General features: G+C 45.1%; 1 protein-coding gene across 1 annotated transcript in view; it reads left to right on the top strand.

Moving 5' to 3' along the window:
- COL27A1 (collagen type XXVII alpha 1 chain) overlaps positions 1-25,573 on the top strand; it is a 154,816-nt gene that overhangs the window by 71,296 nt on the left and 57,947 nt on the right. Inside the window, exons 15-25 of the mRNA XM_062011295.1 lie at positions 1,929-1,982; positions 2,268-2,312; positions 8,360-8,413; positions 9,144-9,197; positions 9,346-9,399; positions 11,424-11,477; positions 11,784-11,837; positions 13,734-13,778; positions 15,114-15,167; positions 16,599-16,643; positions 23,843-23,896. Coding sequence (XP_061867279.1) covers positions 1,929-1,982; positions 2,268-2,312; positions 8,360-8,413; positions 9,144-9,197; positions 9,346-9,399; positions 11,424-11,477; positions 11,784-11,837; positions 13,734-13,778; positions 15,114-15,167; positions 16,599-16,643; positions 23,843-23,896 — 567 coding nt within the window. The remainder of the gene's footprint in view (positions 1-1,928; positions 1,983-2,267; positions 2,313-8,359; positions 8,414-9,143; positions 9,198-9,345; positions 9,400-11,423; positions 11,478-11,783; positions 11,838-13,733; positions 13,779-15,113; positions 15,168-16,598; positions 16,644-23,842; positions 23,897-25,573) is intronic.

Genomic DNA, 25,573 nt, shown 5'->3' with positions numbered 1-25,573 from the left:
CAGTTAGTCTCTTGGTACCAATCTGAGCAGGTAAAAGTTTCAAGCTGAAATTCAGGTCAAACTGAGCCAGATCTTGTGTCCCTGGGTAATGTGCAACACCTGAATTCTGGATGCTGAAGCATCTCCAGTGGGACTGCTGTAAGAGTCACCTCCTCCTTCCCTCTGAGGAGAAGGGGACACATCCATCCTGCCTTCTCCTCCCTATGGGACAGCACCATCCTTCTTCACTGGGGTTTGCAGCACTAGGCTCATGTTGAAGGGCATGGAGAAGGCAGCTTGGTGTTTGGATCCTTCGTTTCTCCCCAGCTATAGCCCTCGTGGGGGACTGGCCAGGTTCCTGTCTGCCTCCAGGCACCCCGCAGGTGTTTGGGTTCACTGTTTAAGAGAGGCTGAAGAGCAGAATTAGGTGTAACTAAATCCTTTTGCTCTCCTAATTAACAGTGTGGGCAAAGCTTTAAGTAAACGCATTTGTACAAGAAGCCTTTATGCTGGGAGGTATGAAAAGGGTGTCTGTGTAGGGCTGCAGCCCCGTGCTCCCAGCGTGGCCATGGGCCCAAGACTGCCAGTCAGAGAAGCACTCCTTCAGCAGAGCCTTCCCTGTTTGTTTACACATTGCAGGCAAGGCTGGTGCACTGTATCACTGACTCTCTTCATGGGCAGAAAGCAGTCAAAGCCTGTTTAAATGCTGGCCATTGAAGGCTTTCTTTTGTACATGTACACAGCAACTGTGAGCTCCAGCATCCTCCTGTGCTGCAGTTTCTCATACAAGTCCCAACACACAATGCCACGCTGACTTCTTGCTTCAGCAGAATGGCCACACTGATGAGATACCTCCTGTGTCTCCTCTGTCCTCTCTATATCAGGGCTCAGTACTGATCCAAATTTCTTGACTATTGCTTTTTTTTGCTGTTTGGATCTGTGTTGTTTTTCAACACACCCTCAGACTCTCCCTTCAGAACTTGGGAATACTGTGGTAGATTCCTTCTGAGAACACAAGGAACTTCACTGAGAATGAATACAGATCAATATTTTAATTTTAAATAGTGGAAGAAGGAAATGAATCCACTCAAAACAGGAAGAACATAAAACCAGTTCACAGATCCTATCCCAGTTGCAGACTTCGACGTGGTTTCTTCATGGCAAAATAATGATCACCCTCCCTGATACGTGTGTCTCCTGTGGTGCAGGAGCAGGATGCTCACACACTCTCCAGTCATCCAATAGAATCCCAGAATGGTGGGTGTTGAAGGGCCCTGCAGAGCTCACCCAGCCCAACCCCCTGCTAAAGCAGGTTCCCCTCAACTGGGGCCACAGGAATGTGTCCAGATGTGTTTGGAAACCTCCCAAGAGGAGCCTCCACACCCTCCCTGGGCAGCCTGGGCCAGGGCTCCCTCAGCTCAGCACCAAAGGAGTTTCTCCTTGTGTTCCAGTGGAACTGTTTATGCTCCAGTTTCTGTCCATTACCCCTTGTGCTGTCACTGGGCATTACAGTAAAAAGTGTCACCCCATCCTCCTGACACCCACCCTTTAGGGACTTGTAAGTGTTGATCCAGCACACTCTGCTCAGTTGCCATGGCCATATGCAGGTGCAGCATGATGAGACCGGATGAGCTGATCACAGGGACACATCTCCAGCTCTCAATGTCAAGGTGCTTTGGGGTCTCTTTGTGGCAAGAGCAGTATGCAAGTAGGAACTGCTGGTTTTCCCTCACAAGCTTGTGAGGCAAATACCCTATGCTTCTTTTATTTAGAGGCTGTCTACACGTTAAAACCCTCTTGATGTGTGCCAGGATGCTGCTTCTGCATAAGTCAGTGGTGCAATTCCTCAGGGATACCAAGAGACCAGAATGGGAAGGAATTTCCCACCACATACATCTATCTGTTGGTTTTGCACCTAATGACTTTGGTAATTTTCTTTCTCTTACTAGGGTGACATGGGCTCTGTTGGACCAATAGGCTATCCAGGACCAAAAGGCTTAAAGGTGAGAGAGTAACTGAATTGTATGAGCTCCTATCCTTCCATGGCAGGACTGAACGTTATTCTTAAATCCCAGGGGCATTTTCCCTGCTCACCTCCAGCCTATGCAGTGTGTTTAAAGCATGAATAAGGGAGGATGCTTTAGAAGCAGCCTAGCATTTAGCCTTGGGGCTGTGCCAGATCAACACTGTGGGTCTGAGCCAGCAGACCCATCAGGAACATCAATGTCATAGACCTGAGCAAGTCTTCACAGTGGCTTAGTCTCATTCTGAACCTTCTTTTGTTTCAGGGGCTGATGGGAAACCCTGGAGAACATGGACTGAAAGGTGATAAGGTGATCTGAATACTCCCTTATTGCACTGTGTTTTAATTTTGCATGTGAAATCCCATTTCTAACTTCTCTTTCTTATTCAGCACATGGTACTGGCCTCACTCTGGCTGTCTCTTTGCCTCCACCCTCCCACCCTCTTCCCTTTTTTGACACTTTGGGTTTGATTTTTCTTTATTTTATATCTACCTCATCCTCTCTTTTCCTTGAACTTCCAGTACAGATCAGTTATGCTCAGGTCCTCTTTGGCATTTCTGCCTCCCACTGATGATGACAGTAACTTTTAGATTATCTGGTGTTTCACTGGGCTTTTCTGTTTTCATATCTGTTACATGATGGGATGGGGAGGAAGATGAAGATCTAACAACACTGACAGTGGATTTGCATTAATGCATTTTGGGGAAACATATGATGTGACAGAGCAGCAGAACTCACTGGATCAAGCAATCCAAGCTGGATTCCCTGGAAAAAACTGGTCTGTGTTAGGTACCTCTGCTCCTGTTCAGAGGCTCAGCTCAGCTCAGCCTCTGCTGAGAGGAAATTGCCTTATGCCCAACTGATATAAATCACATTAGAAAAAGAAAAAAAGGAGAAGGGCATTGATTGCAATGATTTAGTGCTGCTGGCACAAAAACACGCAGCTTGAGCTAAATCAGCATGAAGCTGTGTGTAACTGTCTCACTGTCATGAGAACCATCCTCCTACAGATATTTGACTCTAGGATTATTTAGTCTGAAAGAGTGGGAGGTGTGATCATTTATTGTTGGCTCTGATTGCTCAGGAGGGCAATGGAAAATGACCATTAAGTGTTTTCTCCTCCTCCTCCTCCTCTCTGATGTTTTATTCTGTCATTACATGTTTGCTTTTGGAGAATGATTTAGCAGCCTGAAACTGCACATCAGGAAAGTAGTGTCAAGCCTGATGATTCCATGCTGCTTATTTTGTAGCAGCTCTTTGCCAGGGCCCCTGTGTCTGCACTTTCTGTTTCTCCTCTGTACTGTCTTTTCATTTTTGTAGAGGAAAGATGGGGCAAGAGAAGAGCTTTTTCTTTAGGACAAGCTTCAGACATTGTAGCTACTTTCTTGACTCAACATCAGTTTCCAGAGCCCACAAACTCATCTGTCTGATCCTTGGAATAACTGACTGACTATCTTAAGAATCTTAAATCATTGTTTAGCAAAAGTAACCTTCCTGGATATTGCAGTCTCCATCACTTTACCCAGACTGCTCTGTTTATCCCCACTATTTCTCCTGCTGCTATCACAGAAACAAAATAGTTTGCAGTTCTCCCAAGAGTCACCCATCCTACAATACTCCCAAGTGTAGAATTATCCATCCTCCCCCAATAATCCCATACTCAGTCTTGTAATCTCTCTCTTGAGGTGCAGGAAACCTTTTCTTTCCCTCTCTAACTACCTCTCCCACTGCATTTTCCTTGAACAGGACAGATTTCCTTTCCTGGCTTTCATTACAGCCGTTTCCTAATCTAAGACTGACAAATCATCCTTCCTACTCAAGCCTCCTCTGCCTCTAATGAGATGCCTTTAGTTTGAATATCCTGGGTGCCATCACCACTTGGACATATCATTGATGAGTCAGAGAGTGCTTCCATAGAGCTTGTGCGTGCCCCTGCCAGCAGTCCATCAGCCAAAGGGCTGGGAAAGACAAGGTAAAGGAAAGTTAGACCTTCTTAGGCATTGATGGCCACAGCTCTCATCTGCTCAGGTGAAGGCAGACAGCTTGGCATTACAGTTTTAGCCAATGCATCTGAGTTTGCTGCACTTGTTTGCATACTTACATTTGGGGAGGATTTAGCCTGAAATAGCTTTGTGGGCTTTTTTCAGTTATTTGGTTTTCTGATTTATTGGTCTTGCCATTCAGCTAGTTGGCTCAGTTTATAATACACCCCTTCTCCAACTGATCAAAAGGCTGTTGCATTCATTGACTCACTCCCACATTTCTTAGCAAATGGCACCTTTTAAACCTTTTTCTTTTCTGTTATTCTGACTTGAGCATCATGAGAACAAACACTCATCTCTTCTTACAGCTTGTTTACATATGTCTTTTGATTGTTTATGTTCTGGTACCACTAAGAAATTCATATGATATCTTGTCTTGCTGCTTTTGGTCAGTTTGTAGCAAGGGAAAAACTCTACCTTTCAAGAGCTTGTGGCCTAATCACACGTGTGGTAGAAGGAAGGGGTATTTATGCCCTTCATGTTATGTGAAGGCTTCTGAGTCACAGAAGTGACCAAGGATGAGGTTGCTAGAGGTGAGAAGTACACCTTTGCCTCTTGGAAGATCATCTTTCATCTTGTTGCCTGCTTGCTTTTCAATGAAAGTTTCTGTCTCAGTATTTTTTAAGAAGCTGCATCATAAATGTTTCTTTACCCACCCCCTTGTTTTTGCCACATGCTTTTTAATTGAAGCTGGTCTTAGAACTATTTGTTTTAAGGAAATTCCACATACAGGGAAGTAGAAGTAGGATCTCTGTGTTCACTTGGGGCCCACTTGGATCACAGGAAGGACCCTGCCTAGAGCTGAGGGATTGACCTGTGTTGGAGGCTCCCTTCTGTAGCCTCTCACATCATGTCACTGTTAGTTTCTGCTGTTATTGCTATTTTTAAACTGTAACAGTTTATTTTAGAGGCTTTCCCTGGTTGCCTACTACTCTTTTTCTGTCCATTAGGTTTTAACTTCACTATAAACCTCCATCATCTTCTTCAGAAAAAAACATCTCACTGCTCTGACCAGAAACATAAGCAGCCTCCCTGAACCTTGTATTTATTCTCTCAGTCTGTCAGTCTGAAAGTTTGCCTCTTGTCATTCTTGAAACATTTCCAGACCGCGGTCGTATGCAATTTGCCTCTGCAGAGATCCTTATTCATAGCTTGGTCACCTCCCAAGTAACAGAGTTCCCCTCTCTGCTGGATGTTGAAGGTGCAGTTACAAGGCTGAACTTAGCTAACTCATTGGGGGTGACCGTCCAGCCACCGTGCAACAACCTTTTCCCTGCACGTCGATGTGGCTTGAGCACACCCATCCCACTGTACCACCCTATGACTGTGTTGAAGTCCCTGAGTTCCCTTTGAAGAGCAAATTATTTCAAACTTACAAGCCCCTTTTCCTGTAGAGCATTCACCAGGAATGCTGCAGGAGAAGGAAGAGCTGGCATCATACTGTGCAGAGCCAGTGCACAGCCCATACAGCAGAAAACTCTGTTAGAATCCAGAAGTCCTATTTACACCCCATATTATGATTAGGGTTCAGAAATCAGTTGAAGATACCTGATTTTCCATGGGGGTTGAGCTACTATTTGCCAGCTGTCCAAACACCTTTCCTGAGCCTGTAAGTGGGCACCTCAAGTGGCTAGTCCACCTCTGAAAGACCTGAGCTGAATGAACCCAGGTACTGGCAAGAAGAGATGATGCCCAGGCTTGGCCAACAGTAGCTCTCAGCCTTATTAAATATGCCCATTCCACCAGGACATGAGCACCTTACACCAGAGAATCCTGGCAGACTGGAGGCTGAATCTTGTATGAAGATGTCAGGTGGATTCTCTGAAAAGCAGTTTCTAATAAACCCATTTAGAAATGGAAGCTCTTCCCCAGGGGATGTTAGCTAAGCAGAAAGTCTTGGTAAAAGAGACGTCCGGTTGAGAGCAAAATGAGTTTGTTGCACAGGGACTTCCTCTGCATCCTACAGACAGCAAACACACTTTGCACTTGCAAATCTGCCCCTTCCCTCATAGCCCCCTTTCTGTGGTGTTAGGAAGGGCCTCGGAGTCTCTAAAGCTGCATTTCTTTTCACAGGGGAAACAGCCAATATCCTATGGGCAAAGCCTGTTTGTAACTTCAGTTTATACATTCCTTGAGGGACAGGGGATGTCCCAGTCCTCAGATTTGGTTTAAGATGTTACTGGCCATTGCAGATGGAGTGTTGATGCTGTGGCATTTTGCTATGCTATTGCAATAGCACATGAACACTTTGCATGGAGCCCAGATAAAGATAAGAGATATGTTTTGTCTTTCCTACTTCCTTCTTACTCACTTTAATGCCCATTTCTCAGAGCTGTTTGAAAACTTACTTTGTCACACAGTCACTATCCCACTTCACTGATAAAGATTTGTTCCTGCCTTTTCCTATGCTCAGGAAACTCCTTTCTTACAGTTATCATTTCTTAAAGTCCAAATATTTTTTTCCAAGACAGTATTTTAATTGTCCAGGTAGAAAAATGCTGAATTAAAAGGAAAAAAATCTCCTTTTTCTGACCCTCAGCATAAGTGATAAAGAGTTTCCAGAGCAAATCCCTCCCTTTCAAGAAAAGAGCTATTTTCCTGCTGTTTTCTGACAGGAGCCAGATTTAGAGTAGATTTCAGTGTTTTAAGCCTTGGACTAGATAAACTAAGTAGAAAATGCCGAGAAGATGAGAGAAATCTGTCAATGGCTGGAAATGAACTGGGTCATACAGTAGTTTTTTTCCCATCTCTATTGTATCTAATACTTGGGGTTGATCCGAACTGAAGCTGTGTAAACAACTGATTGTTTCCATTTGCTTGCGTTGCCAAAAGGAAAAAAAAGGGTAGATGGAAAATAGTTTAGATGAAGCAAAATGTTGGTTATTTGACTCAAATGAAAATATTTTAGGTTAAAAACCAAAGGAGTAAAATTAATGTAACGTTTTTTTGAAGAGCAGCATTTCAGTTTCGCTGTTTAAAAGCTTTGTTTTGAAGATGGTTCAAGTGAAATGTTCTGGGAACGTTTACCAAAACATCTAAGCAAATTTAGCATGAACCCATGAAATGTTTCCATCCTTGACTCTGCATAGTTCTTAATTATTATTCTTCTGAAAGAAAAGAGTTGTCTCCAAAATCTTTCCCAACTCAAGTCTTAACCATCCACAATGTCATTATCCTCTGCGTGGTACTGAAGTAGTCAGAATGATTTCAGCTCTCTGGTAACAAGTGGGTGGGTTTTGCCTGATTAGAAGTAGACTTCCTCTGTCATCTCTTTGTAGACTTTGGCTGTGTCACAGGAGTCCATATGTCTTCCATGTGGGCTATGTTTAAACATATAGCTCTCTGCTCTTGCATGGCTTGTTCCCTTACTAGGAAGCCAAGTTTAGAGGCGTGTGCTGTACATGGGACAGAGTTCCTCTAACAGTTATTTCTGTTGGTTCTTGTCATTGTACCAAGTTTTTATAGCCATTCCTCCTTTAACTCCCAAGTAGAATTTTCCTTTCACAGCCCCATCATTGACTCATCCTTTGTTTGAGTAAATCACTAAATAAATGAGGCTGGAAGGGACACCAGGAGGTGCAACAGCCTGCTCACAGCAGGGCTAAGGCAATGCAAGACAGCCCACTACTCCTAAGAAAACCTTCAGGGATACTTATACAGTCAGAATCTGTTACAATGCTCCAAAGAGGGGCTTGGTTAGGAAGTACTGTCAATGATGAGCTCAACGATGGGATCCCCATCCCAACCTTCCCAGGGAATCTCAGCCTGGATATTGGCAGTGAGATGGTACTAAAGCATTACTAAGGGTTACTCTTTTTATGGAAGTTACTTTTTTATAGACAAGTTACTTTTTTCCTAGAAGAGGATTGATCTTTGACACCAGCACTAAGGTGCACTCACAGAAACACTGAGTTGTTTTCTTTTCTGTAGAGCCTTATGAGAGAAAAGGTTCATTCATTGAAAACTAAACCAGCTCCTCTGTCAGCCAAATTTTAACACTTCCCCACCTTCACAGCTGCTGTGAGCCAGAGGAACATTAGTCTCTCTTCTTACAGTTTCTATAGAAACACAATGCTTGGGGATTCATATTTTTCTCTCTCCTGCAGTTTCATTTCTCACTTTAGAATCAATGTTGGGCAATACACACTTCGTTCAGGATTGTTGTCACAGTTAATATGATCTACAGTTTGCCAGCAGTTCAGTTTTGAATGGAGCTAGTGATGAGACTTGCTGCACAATGCACCATCTAGCATCTACCTGGGCGTTTTGGCCGTTGCTGTTGCCTATTTTAACTCTCTGGTGATGTGTACCCAGGGTGATCAGGGAGGAGCAGGTGTTCCAGGAGATATCGGCTTCCAAGGAGACAAGGTAATTGTTTTTCTTCTCTCCATCATTTTTTCCCCCTCACATAGTAGTACACGTGGCCATCAGCTTTCTCAGCTCATCTTAAGCCAGGAGGAGCTGCAACCGGCTGCAATCTGCTGCCGTGTTCCCCTGCTCTGATGGTTCTTATTTGGGGTATTCTGGGCTTTTCTAAAATTCATGTGAATGTGGATTTCCTTGTTACTGGTGATAAAAGCAGATCTGCTGGGGGCTTTCTGTAAAAGGGGCCGTGACTTCATGCAGAAATTGGAAGTGATGGGATGGGACTGATGGGGATTGGTGTGAATGTGTGTGGTCTGGTGGCTGCAGACTTCGAGGTTTTGTCTGCTCAGTGCAGCAGCTTAAACCTTGACCCAGTGAAGCACTTAATGTCATGTATAACTTCTAAGCAAACGACTTCTCCCCTGTGACTACCATATGGTACTGACTTCAGCTGACTAATGCTGTCCTTAGCACTGCACTGGGGCCCTACATGGCTCTGAGCCACAACTAGCTGCAACAGATTGTGTATTTTGGGGGGTCTGAATTCAGCCCCAGCTTTAGCAGAAACATCCCACTGACATTAGTGCAACTATCCCAGGTCCTTGCAAGGCTGAGTTCAGCCCTTAGAAAGTACTCTGATCTCTGCTGCAGAGGAGCTGAAGCCTGGGGAACTGATACTTTTTGAATACTTCATTGTGTTGTCTTAAAAAAGAAATATGTGTCTCTCTCTCAGGGCAGCCAGGGTTTGCCTGGGGTCCCTGGGGCACGAGGGAAAGCAGGCCCCCTGGTAAGTAACCAAGCATCCTCTGCTTCCTATTCTCCCTTTCTAAAGCTTCAGTGCCCAGCTGGAAAGACAGCTTGGCAGGGGTGTGCTATTCTAAACAGGAAAGCCAAGAGCCAGCTCACTTTTATCCACGTTTTTCTGATTTCTGCAGGGAAAAGTTGGTGACAAAGGTCCAGTCGGGTTTCCAGGACCACCAGGCCCTGAGGTATGTCCAGCCACCTCCTCACATCTTTGCATCCTTTGGTAACTTCTGCATCATCCTTTCTTCAGCAAACTCCTGTGGTAACATGTCTCTCCCATCTCATTTTGCTCTGCAGCAGCAGTCGCTCCATGTCTGCAGCTTCCTGCCCCACTGAGAATCACCTCTCTGATAAACACCCATGTAGCATTTCAGACTCTTAGAGATGCTTATCTCCTTTCCACTCTGGAGGTTTTTAGCTCTCAAGCCGTGTACAGACAGACCCACGTAGGGTTTTGATCAGGAGGTATATGCATGTAGCTGTCGGTAATTCATCCAGAAAGCAAGAGCCAAACGCTACCCCTGCTGTGGGCACTCAGCCTGATGGAGGGAGGGATGGCTGCCACCACTACTGCTCACCATGACACCTGAGCTCTGATACATTTACCAACCCAAAGCTGGGGTGTTCTGGGGTCAGAGCCTTTGCTAACAATGGGCATATGGGTTGTTTTAGGACAATGACACGCCAGGGATCCAGAGATGCCAATGCAGAAAGAGCTTTGCTATGGGACTTATTTAATGAAGTGAGGCTCACTTTTGTGCAAACTCAGACATGAGGAAAACTGCCCAGTGACCACCCTGCACTCAAATTTCCTGATCTCCAGCTATCATCCATTCCAATACTTTTTTCTTTCCAACTTCCCATGCAAGACCTATATGTAACAGCTTATTCTGCTCTTGTTGACAAAGGGCAGGCCCCAAAGGTTGTCTCTAACCTGGAAAACAGCATGTCACAACCTATCATCTCTCTCCATATTTTCTTTTTAACACCTTGGCAGACACTCACTGCAAAGCAGAGAATCCTATCATTTGGCAGAGGGAAGACCTCAAGCCTAGAAAAGTAAAAGGAGTTTCCAAAAGATGTGATAAAAGCCAGTGATGCACTGGAATAGTGCCCAGATTGTCTTCCAGCCACCAGCTATTCTTGGGGAGCACTGGTCTTTTCTACTCACCATGTTGTTCTCTGGCCCTTTTTGTCCTTCAACTGCTTTTGTAGGGCAGAACACTCATTTTCTTGAACCTTGCATCTCACTTTCTATGCACTATTCCTATTTTCAGCCTAGGGCTTCACTTCTTTCCTAGGATATGATGGCATATCACACAGTGGTGATAAGCTAGAGAGGATCGAGATGGATTCATGACCCATTCTGCATTTCAATGTTTCCTGGTTTATCCTTACACTTCCATCACAGATATCATGGAGGACTTTTTCAGTGTTTCCCCTACAAAACATCATTTCAAGTAGAGAAAGACCCTTAATGCCTTTACCAAAAATATTGTCACAGTGACACTTTAAATGTAGGATCAGCTTCTACCAGCACATTGTAATTTTCCTCCTTCCTAAACAACCAGACAACATCTGTAAGATGCTAGAGAGTCCTTTCCAACACAACTGATGGTCTGTTTACCCTTCCTCAGTGTTCTGGTATTTTACTGGGGCTGGAAGGGTGATCAGTCAAGTGCTGCCACTTAGCAATCGTTCCTCTTTGTTGCTGTTGGAAATAACCAGAGATTCCTTTGTTTCCTCAGCAAAGGGCTGGTGAGTGGAAAGGAGTCGCTGCCTGGCTGAAGGCAGCAGCTAATGAGCATGTCAGCACCTTTCCTGATTCCTCGCCTGCTTCCCTTGGTCGCTGAGGCGTGCAGCTTGTTCCTCAGGGGAGTGAGATTATGCTCTGAGTCATAAAGATTCATTAAAACCCAAACTGCTGGTGTGATGACAGGGAGGCCCTCACAGCAACAAATCTTCTAAAGAAGATGGACCTAAAGAGAACTGCTGGGAAAGGCTGATCTTGAATCAAACCGATAGTGCTGCTCCCATTGTGTTGTTTGGTCCCCTCCAGAAGCTGCATGTTGGCCCACACACGGGCACTGCCAGCACCTAAAGACTGCCTCAGCCCTTTAGCCTCTCATTAAAATTCTCTCAGAGGCTGTCCTCGAAGGCTGCTGCAAAAGTCCACCTATGCACCCTGACTACTTCTCATTTTCTCCAGGGCTTCCCAGGTGACATTGGCCCACCAGGAGAAAATGGTCCTGAAGGCCAGAAGGTGAGTGGTGCAGAGACTGAAGCTCTGTGTGGGGTGGGAAGCAGCCAGGGAAAACAAAGTAGTGGGAAGTGGGGAGAGAGAAAGCCCTAGAGATTCCTAAAGGTTGTCCTGGCCAGCGTTTCAGCTTGCTCTGTTTGGCTTGAGGTCCCTCCAAGTGCAGGGTTTTCTTTTTTCAATTTTTTTTTCTGTAACAAAATTGACCTTGGATGATGTCCCATGGCTGTGAAAGAGACTTTTCATTTTAATTGCCCTTCCGAGCTTGTGTTTCTATTTTTCTGAGTATCTTTTCCTCTGGCTCTTTCTCAGGGAAAGCCAGGAGCACGAGGTTTACCTGGGCCGAGAGGACTGCCTGGACAAGAGGTGAGTGTCCTCAGACTAAAAGCAGATGGGATTTAAAGAATAATGTTGAATTTTGAAGATTAATGCCTGCTGAAATGGTGTGTGAGGCTTCAAATCCTCCAGTCTCTCTGAATCTCAAAGCAGACGCTTATAGTCAGTGATTAGACACATGCAGAAGAGGAGCTTCACCTGAGTTGCAATCTTGTGCTCTTCGCTTCCAGCCACTGCTGGCACCTGCTAAACTCTACATGGGTTTTTATTTCAAAGTTTGCTCCCCTACACCCACCCAGAGTGGTGTTAGTGCACTTTTCCCTGCATATCCCCTTGCACAGGCATGCCCTGACCTGGCTTTTGCTTTCTGCTCCTTTTAAGTGTGTTTTCTTTCAGCTGTGAGACCTGCAGACTCCCCTCTCACACAGAGTGATATCCTTTTGTGAGAAGAGTACCTTAATTGAAACTGCTGTTCTGCAAAAACTCATTTGCCTCAGCATCTCAGATCTTGAAGCTTTCATTTGCCACTTTATGTGAAAACTTGAAGCTTCATTCTACTCACAGTCACCAAGAAAACTGACATTGATTTAATTACCCTAAAGCTGCAAATATATTACAGCAGCAGCAGAGAAGACCTGAGTGCCTTCTGCTCACCCTGTTGTAACTCAGATGGCTTCTTCTCATTTAAGCCATTGTAAGCTGTTTGTCCAGAGTCATGAGACATTGTTCAAGCAACATTTAGTGCATGCATGGGCAGGAGCTCATTCTAATAGCACTAATAATTCTTAACTTTTTCTGGGAACTCTTTTGCTTGCTCTCCAAATGGGATTAATGCAAATTAGCTCATTTATTTGCACTGAAGTAGCGAGGGGGGTGGGGGGGAGTATTCTAGGCAATTTACAAAGGGAATGGAAGCCCTGCATTCCAGGTTCAGGCAGGCATGACCAAGCTGCCTTCAATTTACTCTAGTTACTGAGTGTAAAAGTAAGACACGGACGTGGAGTTCGACATAAGCTATGCTGAACAGCTTTGAATGTGCACCAGACCATACCACTGTGCCTTTAGCTCTGCTGTTACCCAAGGCAGAGGGCTATGGATTACATCTTCTTTAGAAAAGTGGTGTATTGTGGGTGGTTTATCTGAGCCTGATGGACTGGGTTCCTGACTTCCACTCCCATCCTCAGCCCGCCAGCTCGTGCCACTTCATTACCATGGCTGACCACCTAAATGGGAACAGCCAGACCCGTGGCTGCCAAGGGCACTTATAATTTCTCTCTTGGCAGTTGATTTTAGACACTTGAGATAATTTTTGTGAAGCTTAATTGAAGGTCTCTTAGAAACTGTAGATCTGAACCTATCACATTAGAAATTGGTGTAGAGCCAAGGGAGAGGACTGAGTCCAACTGCTGTGTGAGATTTTGAGATAGCTCTGTCCTGCAGCATGTGCAGTCTCATTTGAAAGCAAAAGGGAAACTTCATACAGATGCCAAATGGCTTTGCAGGAAATTTTGCAACACTTTTTATGGGGCAAAAAGAGAGGAAGGGAAAGGAAAGGGAGAAGAGACATCTACAGCATTCATATCCCTGCCAAATCAAATGAAGCAAAGTCATTTGAGCATGTCCAGGGTACGCTGTGCACCAAATCCAGCCTACAATAGGCCAAATCCAGTGGTGTTGACTTCAGTCAAATTTTGGATGGCTTTAACTGGCAGGACTTGACTGCAGATTTGATTTTTTTTCCTGAGATGGGAAAGGGAGATGAGAAACCTCAAAGATGCTGAGCTGCCTGCTCTAGGATTCAGAAGGACTGATTGTCAAAGTGTGACAGCTGAGCACACAGTCTGTGTTTAACTGCTGCTCATACTGTACAACAAGTCCAAATTTTGTCACTACTTTGCCTGTCACTCTGATTTCTTTTCACCTCAGGGAGATGAAGGACCCTCAGGACCACCAGGAGTCCCTGGTCCAGAAGTAAGTTTCACTCCTTTATTCAGTTACTGCCAGCTCTGTTAACCTTGTCATAGGATTAACATTAATGTAATAAATTAACTTTAAGCTTCAAACCTCATGGTTTGAGGAGGGATCTGCCCTTCTAAGAAACATTGCCTTCTCCAGGGCTTGGTCCAACTGCTTGATACAGGATGGCTGAAAGTCCAGCAAGTGTCTTGCAGGGGGTATTAAGTGAGACTCTAATTTTATAACTTGCTTAAAGTCTCAGACCTTGAAAAATCCTCTAGTGTTTAAATAGTTCATCCTCAAGATTGACCACATTGACTGGAAACCATTTCTGTAACCAGCCTGATGTTTAATCCTTGATTTATAGTATTTTTTCAGTGACTAGAGGCAAATGGAAGAAAAAGGATAGTGAGAGAGAGCCCTTCTTGATCTCTACATCTCTTTGAACACAATGACATATCACAGAAACACGGTTAGGAGAAGCAAAAAGGACAGTACATCTGTGAGCTTGCATGGCTTTGTAATAGTTATGTACATAATTGTCATTGCAGGATAGTAAAATATCTTGAAAGTTGGTTAACTGTGCTGGAGCTTCGAAGTGAATCAAAAAATACATGTTTTTTTCTTGCATATCCTTCACTGTTCTGGTAGACACTTTTATTCCTTTCTGGAGCAAAATAATAAATCTAGTTTCTATGGTGCCTGGACAGCACCAGAAATTTTCTTCTAGCCAAAGGGAAGGCTCAACATAAACCTTTTGAGCTGCAGGTTTATTTTTGCTTTTCCAAGCTGTTGCTGTGAATATCAGCCTGGCTTCTCGTGCTGGAGGGACAGTCCTACTCCTAAACCCTCTCTGCATGTTGGAAATGGGGCCCATAAGAAGCTTAAATGGCCAAGTCCCTGCCAACACAAGGAAAGTATCATCTTTGAATGCTCAGATTGCTGTGTCCTTGCTCGTATTGCTACATGAAAACTGCTGGAAGTAGAATAAATCCAGCTGAATGTGGCACTTAGTACACTAAAGAGCAGCAACAAAGCCTTTGACTTGGCTGGTTATAGCCCATGCATTATATTTTCTGATGTGATGTTTAAGTAATAGAATCAAGCTGGAGAGTCAGAAATGGGCTGAACCTTGGAGTAGCCATCTAGGCATGGTGCCCATGGATCAACCCTGTTGTCACAATGCTTTCCTCGTGTGTTGCCTTGGCCTCGGTAAGGATCACTACACCTCTAACACCCTGAGTTCAGAGGGAGCATTGTTTTTAACACCGTATAGGTTCACAGACACACACTGCTGTGACCAGGGCAGCTGGAAGCTTTTTATGTTTATTGATTTTCTATGTATTTCAGGGTCGATCTGGCCGGAAAGGATTTCCAGGAAGGCCTGGTCCTGATGGTCCAAAGGTAAGGAAAGGGTTTGATCCTCATCAGGGAAGGAGTGGGTGTAAGAGAGGCAAGGAAGAGGGAAGTCTGTTTTCTCAATTTTACCATGCTTCACGCCTCATTGCACAGAGGACAAGGGGAACTGAAGATTTCTCCTTTTCTCTGAATTTTGGGGTCTGTGCTTCTGCTTGTTTATTGGATGGTGCACTTTAAAAGTCATGTGCTTTATTATAAACAAGTGTGTTCCTCCTTTGATATTGACCAACTTCCCCCTCCATCATCTCATTTTCCATTGCTTCTCCATGTTTTTGTTCTAAAACAATGCACATCATTTCTATCTTTGCTCCCTAATTAGCAGCAGGAGCCATCCCAAGGCAGTCCACTCCACAAACCCACACTCAAAAGGAGAGAGAAAACCCAACAAAAACAATCTCTTCAAACACTAAATAGCAAAAATGTCATCTGGCAGCACATCTGGAGTATCTGTCTGCTGAGAAAATACAGCTGCCATCACCCAGAGACATTACTGGTTAGCAGTGAGTCTGGCCTCTGGATGGCCTGTCCAGGGGCACTCCACTGGCTTTTGAGTGCTGCCACAGCTGCCCTTATCCCTAATGGGGCTGAAATTCTCCTTCTTCTTCTGTTTTTCTCTTCACCCTTCATTTTTCTTATTCTCTGAATTTCTCTCATCCTGCACTAGGATTCATTTCACATAGATTCTTTCTGTGACTCTCATGTGGATGCTCTGTGTGACAGGAACATGCCTATGTTTGAGATTTTACAAGAAGCAGAATCAGGATGCAGTATTGTCTGGGAGTACTTGGGTTGTCTTAATCTTGTGACACTTCTACTAGCAGATGAATTTTCTTGGATCCCTTCTTCTCTGTCATTCAGGAACTACATCTCCCCATGACATCTGTACTCTTGCTCTCCTTAGATGCTCTTCACATTCTTTCGTTAATCAAGGTTCCTTGCTCCTCTGTTCCTGTTGCTGATGTGTTTCTGTCTTCAGCTTTTTGTTCTACTCAGTCTATTAGATTGAAATGTTATGAGTCAGAAACGCCCCAACTTCCCTGATGAACATCCCTGACGAGAACTTATAGGATGCAAAAACTCATGGGATGAGAACTCAATTGACCAGGACTTGGCTATGTCACAGCTGATGTTTCAATGTCTGAGCTTGATTTTGTAAAGGTTATTTTATGACAGCAGAACCAGCTGCTTTGGGGATATTTTACTCCAGAACAGCAAGAGTTTGCTCCATGTTTGTGTGAGCTGTGTTTCTTATTCTGGATTATCTTTCAAATCACAGTTGTAAGATGTTCTTTCTTGCAGATTTTCCATGACCCACACACACAGCCCAAATCGTGACTGTACAAAGTGTCATGTTGTACTGAGGGTCTGACAGGAGCACCAAGTAACCTCTAGGCCTTGTCTCTCTCTGTCTTGCAGGGTGAGCCAGGAAACCGTGGCCGACCAGGGAAAGTTGGTGAGCAGGTAAACTCTTTGTTTTCCTTCTCTGTTGGACAATCTCCTATGTGCAATGTCTCCTAGGTGACCAGAGCACAGGCAGAGGACAGTGGCCAGGGTCTTCTGGCCTCCTCAAACTTGTCCATAGTCCAAATGCTCTTAGTCTGGCTGAAGCTCTTTGTTGAACAGCAGTGACAGTGACCACAGTCTCTATTTTAAACTGGAGGTTTTTCCATAGGCAGAGTGACCTGGTAAAGGCACAGTTCAGGTGGATGTGCTGTCAGTGCAGCACACACAGCCAGCTGTGCTTCTCAAGGATGCAAAGCCATGTTCAGGAAAGAGACTGTGGATTTCAGTGTAGTCATTGTATCCCTAAAAAGGCAATTTTTCAGGCTTTGCCTGTGTAGGTTTTAAGGGTGGGAACCCCTGCTTTTGGTGCTGTGCTGCTTTGACTCCCACTGGATTTTTTTGGGAGCAGAGGAGATAGCAGCTCTAAAAAACAGACCCTGGGGAACAGAGGCCCTGAGCTACATTTTGTTGTACTGCAAGAGAGAAGGTTGTGCTGGGGTAGCAGGGGACATCCCTGTAGGCTTCAGGGGAACCACAGGCATCAAGGAAAAAGAAACAATTGTTGCCACGTCTCTATGATTGAAACCAACCAACTTGTCCACTACCAACCCTGAAATTGCAGCCACGGAGCCTCCAACATGTTCTGCGTGTTCCTACATGACCACACCAAGCTGGCTGCAGCAGCTGGGCCTGGCAAACAGGATGTTTCTTCTCAGCACATCGGTCCTTCCCAACCCTTTCCCTGCTGAGTGGTCAGCAAGTTTCATTTGCTTTAGCTTACCAGCCTCTCTGGCTCTTCTTTTCCCTGTATGCAACAGCTGGGAGTCAAGTTTTCCATGAGTTTCTGACCAAGCAAGCCCAAAAATCAAGGTGGATCCTTTTCAGCACCAGTAATCTGATGAGTCTCGGTATATATCAAGGATAGTTACTTCTGTTTGGGAATTAGAGATGTTTCTATGTTATGGTCAGTAATTTACTCCATGAATCAAACCTGTTTTTCCCCCACCTCTGAGTTCCAGTTTCAGCTTTATCAGGTTCTACATGATCTCAGACTACACTTTCCAGCGCTCCATGCCTCAGTTTCCCCTTCTGTGGAAGGTTTGACACAGCTCTGAACAGTGCTTAGCATAATGCCTCCTGTTTTCACATGGAACCCATGGATGCTGTTGTACTAAAATTAAAAATGAATAAGTGCTTTGAGATCTTTAACAAGATGTCCTTGAAGGACAAAGCATCATTAGGATTGTTATTCTTTACCGTTCCCTCAGGACTGACCTTGGATGAAAACTGTAGGCATTGTTCACCAAAAAGAAAACACAGCTGGCCTCTGCTGACACTGAAACCAGCACAGTGGTATGAAAGCTGCCTGTATTATTCTTAGTCAATTAGTCTCTGTCTAGAAATAGCACTCAGAAATAATTTCTATTTCCTTACCAGTCAAGTCATTAGAACACAACCATCACACCTGATTAGTGAGAAATAACCTCCTTTCCCATCACATCTTTGCTGAACAGCACTGAAGTGTTGGAGTTTCATTCCTGCCTTCACCAAAACCTCCACATTTGGTGTCAGGGCTGGGTTATTTTTTTGCAGAGTTCTGAGTGATTGAGCTACCCAAGTCACTTGGCACTAAAAGACACCTTCACTTCACCTCTGTTTTCTCCTGTGGAAGCTTTGATGTTTTCTGTTCTGTGAGTATGACATGAGTGGTCAAACTATTCAAACTTGCTGCTCTGCCCTCTATATGGATTCTCTTGGAGTGGGAGTCCTCAGCATAACAGTATGAGAAAAGATTCAGCCATCCATCTCATTGGACCTCTCCTCTCTTAGGGACATCTCTTTAGGCAAACACAGGAGTTTCTGTAAGGTTTCCAGTGCCACTTGAGCTCTCATTGGAAAAATGAGGTTTTAAGCCACAGGGCAGTCCCTGATGTGGTGTTTTTCCATTGCAAGGACACTGACTCGGGAAGTTCATTCATAAGTTGCTTGTTGTCTTCATATGCTGGAAGGATTCCAGCTGCTGGGTTCTCTTGTACCCTGGAAATGTGTGGTTTAACCCTTCCTTGCCAGTAGATGGAAGCAGAAGGATATGAAGGATGAAGTCTCTGGCCCAGGCCACCAGCCTTTCTGTTCCAGAGCTGGGAATGAAGAGCAGGAGGATGTCACCAAAATGTCTGTGCTGAAGGTCCAGATAGCTCTGTGGGAGAAGCAACATCCTGCAGCAGACAGGAGAGCAAACTGGGGAAGGGTCCCACAAGCCCAACACACACTCCTGTTCTGCACTACAGACCGAAGGTACCAGTGAAGCGTTCCATCAGCTGAAGGAGGCTACGGTTGACCTACGTCCTTAATGGGAACGAGGAGGTTCTGTCATAGCAGAAACAGCTTTTTGAATCTCTCCTCCAGTACAAGGAGTGCTAACTCCTGCTCACTGCCATGGCAGTGTTGGGGTCGGCCACACACCCATCACACCGTGCTGGGAAGGGCATTGTCCCACAGCCGCTCTAGGGTAGCTCTTCCTTCAAGGGTGAAGACTCTTATCCCAGTATCAGATAGTATCCTAAAATAATTTGTCAGAGGAAACCAGAAACCTTGGTTATCTCCTAACATACTTTCCTTGTGGTGCTCTTAAAAAGATGTGCTGTAGTGTCAGGTTTGCAGGTGGGGTCTGAGATGGGGATTGACTTGACCAAGGTCAAGTGCGTCACCAAGAACCGTGCAGGGAAATGCATCAACATTTCCCACGTCTCAGAGCTGCAGCCCTCTGACCCAGCCATTTATGGGCACTGTAGTGTGTGCAGGCCCTTTGAGCTGACAAAGTGTTTTGCCAGCATGTCTCTACCTTTCCTTCCCTGGCTCCCCAGAGGGCAGTGGGAACCCAACCAGGCCGCAGGGTATGGCTGAGCCCGGTGCACAGGGGGTTAAACCGCATGGATTTTCTTTGCGGGTCAGAGCGTCCTCTCTTAAACTGTGATATTTACTGTTTTACTTTCCCTTTCTTTCATCTGAATGGGAGGATTGTACATTTACTCCCTCCCGTCCTTTGTCCCTGGTTTGTTTTGTTTTGAGTTCTAGCGAACCAGTAAAACAGAAAGGCCATGATCGGTTCCTGCTGGGAGCGACTGGCGGTCCCGTCCCTGGGAGACCCTGCTCACGCTGGGCTCGCCTTTCGGTTCTTTCTCTCAAATGGGCTATGATTTATGCAAGGCTTCATTGCTGACTTGCTCTCTGTTGATGTAGCCAAGAGGGGGGGCTTAATTACGACAGGGCTGGACAATAAATGGGGAAAGCCAGACAGGAGTTAGGAATTACAGCCCGCCAGTCCTCCCCCTTCTTTTCCTTCCCCCCAAGCCCCCAGCAACTTTTTAACAATCTCCATCCCTTTTCCGCCGTGCCCTTGGCTGGGGAATACAGCAGACTGAATTCATGCTGAACTCCTCGTCTAATATAAATGTTTTACATTCTTTCCTGTATACTGTGGGCCTTTATCTGGGCAGCCACCACTGCTGGGACTTCACGTGCATCATTACACACACTGCCTGGAGTCGTGTTTGAGGCAGGGCTTCTTTTCAACCCTGGGAACCTGGGAAAAATATGTTCTGCCACAGCCATTTTAGTGTCATGGCCACAACTCATGTCTGCTTTGATTTAATATTTGCCACTTGTGGCTTTGCTGGTTCTCAAAACCTAAGTCTCTTGCTGCTTGTGTTCCCTTTAGCGTCTATCCTACTTTGGCTGGTGAGGAGGATTGTTTCCCAATCTCCCCAGCTCGTTCCTTACACTCCCAATAATTTACCAAGATTTATTTTGCCTAGACAAATCTATCTCTATTTGTGTCTGCTTGCAGACACAGCAGTGTTAGTTAATTTAGCCCAGAACAGACACTGTTGGCTGCAAACGCTACAAGGCTACTGTGCTGGAAGCTTGACCACGTCACAGGGTTCCTACTCTGCCGTCTCGCTTCAGTCTACCACGGTCACACCATGGGATGCTCTTCCTGCTGAGTATGTAGGGAGCAGTGACATCTTCCCTTGAGCAGAAACATGATGTGCCAGCACTGACAGAATTTTACTCAGTGTTGGAGTGAAAATCAAGCCAGAAGTTTTGCCTGTGCTCTCCTCCCATCCTGACTTTTACCTGAGTAGCAGGTGCAGTGCTTGCCTCTCTGGCAGTGCAGGAAGGTTTCTGCTCAAGCTGCAATAACAAACCAGCATATTTGTGGCAGCCAGAGGAGTCTCAGGAGGGTGTTGGGTTCGTGGGCTGCTCAGTTTACTGCAGTCAGAGCTTCATAAACTGTCTGTAGAGCACCACTAGGTTGGCTGGGAAGCACAACCAGGACATCCCACTTCATGACCTAGATTCCTTAGAGACTTTTTGGGGTGGGAGCTGGTGCTGCTGAGGAGAGTGTGTCAGAAGATTGGTCTTCAAGTCTGAGTTTGGACATGCAATGCCCCTCAGAAGTGTTTTTGAAACAGTCTAGTTCTGAATGGTAACAACATTTGCTGCAAGAGCAGGGATCTCTCTTCTTCTGCAGGGACTGACCTAAGTAATCCAGAAATATCTTTAAAAGAGCATTTTCCCTGGGAGATAAAGAGTTCTGCAGTTCATCTGAACAGCTGGAAATGAAGGAGGAGATTTATTCTTTCTTGCTTTGGTATCTTATTTTTGCCTAGCAATGCATTACCTTGTTTCATGGCATTGATTTACCATTCCCTCCTCAGCCTTTGCCTTCTTCGTGGCCTTAGGTTACTAGAAAACTTCAGCAACTGGATACAGTTATCAGCTATGTATCTGCACTTGTGTCCAATTAAAAGGATAATTGATTCATCAGCCTTCAGCAATGCCACCCAGTGGCAACCTTGCATATGCAGATACTGCAGATTTGTCTACTCTCCCTTTCATTCTGCACTGGACAACTTGCAGCTGAGTCCAGCACTGCTTTGCTCCCTTGAGTGTCTTTCCATGCAGCCTGGCCACAAAGGGCATGTTTGTGCACTGAGACTGCTTCAACTTCAGACACAGCAAAGACCATTCCAGTGCTGATATGGGAAGGGTTGGTGACACCAAGCTCCTAACATGAGAGTGGAGCTTTCAGGGTAGTGCCTGTCTTCCCATAGTTAATTGGTATTTCCAGCATAGCACAGGGTCATGCCAGTTGTCTGGGACATCATCTCTGGATGATTTTCTAGTGCAGCATCTAACTCCAGGCTCTGATGTACCTGCTGAGCTCTTTGCCTTCTCCCATGAGTTTTTGACAAATGCTTTTCACCTGGATGTTTCTCTCATGCCAGAGTGGAAGGACTGCTCAGAGCAGAGTGTGTGGCTGCTCCCTGCAAGAGGCAAAGCCAGATGAGTGTCCCAGTGAGAGATGCTTTTGTTGAGCCTGTCAGCATGCCTCAGTGAGGAGCTCCTGCCTCCAGTGATGTTCAAAGGATGGCATTTAATTGCACCATGTGAGGACTCTTAATGCATGATGTCTCTCAGTGTTTGGAGTCATCGTCAGGAGCTGTTCCCTCTAAAAGTCATTGGAGAGTGACCCACGTTGTGTTTTGTGTCTCTGAATGGATCTGTTGAGCCCCACACATACAGGAATAGCAATGAGGCTGGTTATTTTGTGCTTCAGCTTTGCATTGTGAGTGCAACTTCAGGGAGAGAGAGAGAGAGAGAGAAGGGCTTTTGCTGGCAGGAGGAGTTGCAGGAACTGTGAGTAGGCTGTTCTATGGTGTGTGGTGCCCCTTTGTAGCTGGGGGGAGTCACCTCACACTGTTAATACACAAATGAAACAGAACTACAGCGATGCACAGACTGCAGAGAGCTCCTCTACAAACTGCATGTGCATCAGACCTGCTGGGAACAGAAAAAAACAATGAATCAGGAGTACAGAGGGGAAACTTTTTCTTCTTTTCATGCTGTTCCCTCAACAAGAGGAATGGCTGGGTGAAAAGCCCTCACTTTTCTCAGACTGCACTCCAGAAGTTGCTTTGCTAGTGTAGCACTTCTCCAAATTGTGTTTCTTCATGTTGAATGTTTTCTTGAGTGTGTCATTTGAAAACCTCCTTGATGTTGATGTGAGATGCATTTGCATAGAAGAAGTTTACAAATTACTATGAAGATTTCAAATTATGCTAAAAAAGAGAAAGAGTAGGATGATACCACTGGAGAAGCCATCTCCTGGCACCGCCTGGCTCAGCAGTGTACCAATTAGACTGTTGCCTAAAATCAAAGAAGCAAGAGCATGGCATCATTTGACATGAACCATACCAACCGCGGGCAGGTTATGAAAGTGTTTCAACTTGAGTACTTTTAGTTACAGCTTCATTGGAGGAACTACATAAAGGTATCTCTCTCCCAGTGACCCTTGCTGTGACCAAGGATGATGCCAAGAGCATCACTCAGTGAGGGGGAGAACACCTGCCGTGGCATAGAGAACATTCCTTTGCATCTCTACAGCCAGAAACCCACTGAAGTCAGTAGGGAGGATGCTGTATTCTAATTCTCGGGAATTTTAGCTTGAGTTTGCATCTGTTTCCATCTTCCTAATTAAAAGCAGTTCTGTTGGTTTCCTCATTATCCCAAGTGTTGTTAAATCCTGACAAACTGGGCTTTTTTCAGAGATGGTTTCTGAGTAGTGTGATAGATCTACTGCCCTCCTGGCCCCTCTGGCTGCATCCTCATCCCTTTATTTCCACTGACATCTCAACAACATGACACTATCAAAGGCAAAACTATTTTGTACAAGAGTTTGAGGCAGCTCAGCCTAACCCAGAGGAGATGTACCCAGAGCAACCCAGGAGCTCCTGCTATCGATGCCCCTTGGAGAAGATGCGCTGACATTTTGGGCCATGCCTGTGAAACAAAGCCACGCTGTGGACTCAGCCTCTCTACGAAACGTGCTTAACTCATCCCCTATACTGTTTGTTGTGGCTCTTTGCAGATCCTCATGCTGCAGTTCCAGCTGGCTCCTAAAGCAGAACCAGCTGTGGAGTTAGACATTCCCATGGCCGGGAGCGACTCTGTCCGCCCTGGTAGCCAGGAGGAATTACTGAGCATTATATGAGGGATGCTGGGCTATTTCAGCCAGCAAGGTGGACCAAAGAAACTATTTTCTTTATCAGCAAATAAAACTGAACATTAATTGTGCTTTTCTCTTTCCTCAGGGTCTAATGGGTTTCATTGGTCCCGTAGGGGAGCCTGGAATAGTGGGAGAAAAGGTAAGATGGCTTGTAAAGGATTGGTTGTTAGAACTTTTGCAGGGTAAAGGAGACTGAGGTGGGAAGAATACTGTGGAGATTTAAGTTGTCACATCAGTGCATTCTCAACTGGGAATGGAGCACATCCAGGGTGTTTGGGCTCATCTTGGGCCAGGCAAAAATAATCCACATTGCATTTAGGACTTAACATGACCTTGCCCTCCAAGGAGATGCTGTCAAATACTATCGGAAAGTTTAAGCTTGCTTCATTCATAATCTCCCAGAAAGCTTGTGTTTAGTAGTCAGTTCTGGGGTTTTTTTGAATGAGGAACTCCTCAGCCCTGTGTTTCTGGTCAAGAGAGTAGACCAAGAAGTTTAGGTTACAGACAGATTTGTGAAGAGATGTGCTCACAAGCCCATGCTGAGTTGCCAATAGGGTCACGCAAGACTGGGACTTAGCCTGCATTGAACCAGGAGGTCTCAGCAGTTTCTCAGGTGAAGAGAAGGGCCAAGAGTGCAGCCAGTTAACTGAGCAAAGACCAAATGGTTTCCTTTTTATTTGATGGGGACCATCCAGTCTGGCTGTCCTCTGGTTGCTTTGGGCACACTACTGAGGGCTGGTGCCCTCTTGTGCACAGTACAGATACACTCTTCTGTCAGGAGGAAAAAATGGCTTTATATTCCATAAAAAATGTGAATGGACATTAATTTGGTTTCTATTAGAGTGTAAAACTTTATTTGGGGCTAGCTTCCAAAGACAAATCATCTATGTCATTCATTGTACCTCAGTTGCAGGCTGCTGGTTTTCATTGGAGGTTTAATTATTCACAGTCCAGCCATAAAGATAGTAAAGAGCAAAAGATGATGCGTTTAATGCATCAGTTTTCTCTCATTTTTATTACTTCAAGCCCTGTCTTCTGTGTAATGATGTCAAGGTTGTGACAGTTAGCTGTGTACACTGCAAATGCATTTTATTGCCTGTCTGCAACAGCCTTTGGAAAGCCCATTCACTTTAGATGATCTCTGATGGGGCGGTAGCAGAAGGAGGCTCAGTCCAAACTGTCCACACAAGAACAAAAAGGAGTGACATGATGTGGGCTGCGTTTGACAGATGGAAAGCAGAGCAATAGAGTCTGTGATGCATCCAAGATGGTCATGCAGAAAACTGGTGCCTGAGTCAGCCGTGTCAATGGCAACAGCAGCTCTGAACTGAGTGAGGAATGAGGGGTTTGCCACACAGGAGACGTGGGAAGATCTTTTTCCCCACTCCAGTAAATTCACATCTGGCCCTATGACTCCCATGGCAATAACTTGACCACATGAGCTATCCTCATCTTGCAGATTGACTCTGTAACATGATGTTACCTTGCTGTCAAGGCAAACCCAGACTGTCCTTTGAAAACCTGCCCTAGGAGATCCTCAGCACAGCTGTGATTTCTATTAGACTTCTCTACCAGGACAAAATAACAGATGACAAAAATAACTATCATCAAATCAAAACCTCAACCAGGCCCTCCAGTTGGCATAGCATCCCACAAGCTTACTATGCTGTTGTGAGCTAAATGAAGTGGGAAATACGCTTTCATCAGACATCGCTGAGTCAGCAATCTCCATCCTGAGAGCTGCAAAACTTAAGACTGAAGCCAGTAGAATCCAAGGATTATCAAAGAGAACAATACAGTTAATACATGCTTAATA

Source organism: Colius striatus, chromosome 19, assembly GCF_028858725.1.
Source record: "Colius striatus isolate bColStr4 chromosome 19, bColStr4.1.hap1, whole genome shotgun sequence".
NCBI lineage: Eukaryota > Metazoa > Chordata > Aves > Coliiformes > Coliidae > Colius > Colius striatus.
The sequence above is the reverse complement of the archived record's forward strand: the minus strand, read 5'-3'. Positions and strand labels throughout refer to the sequence as shown.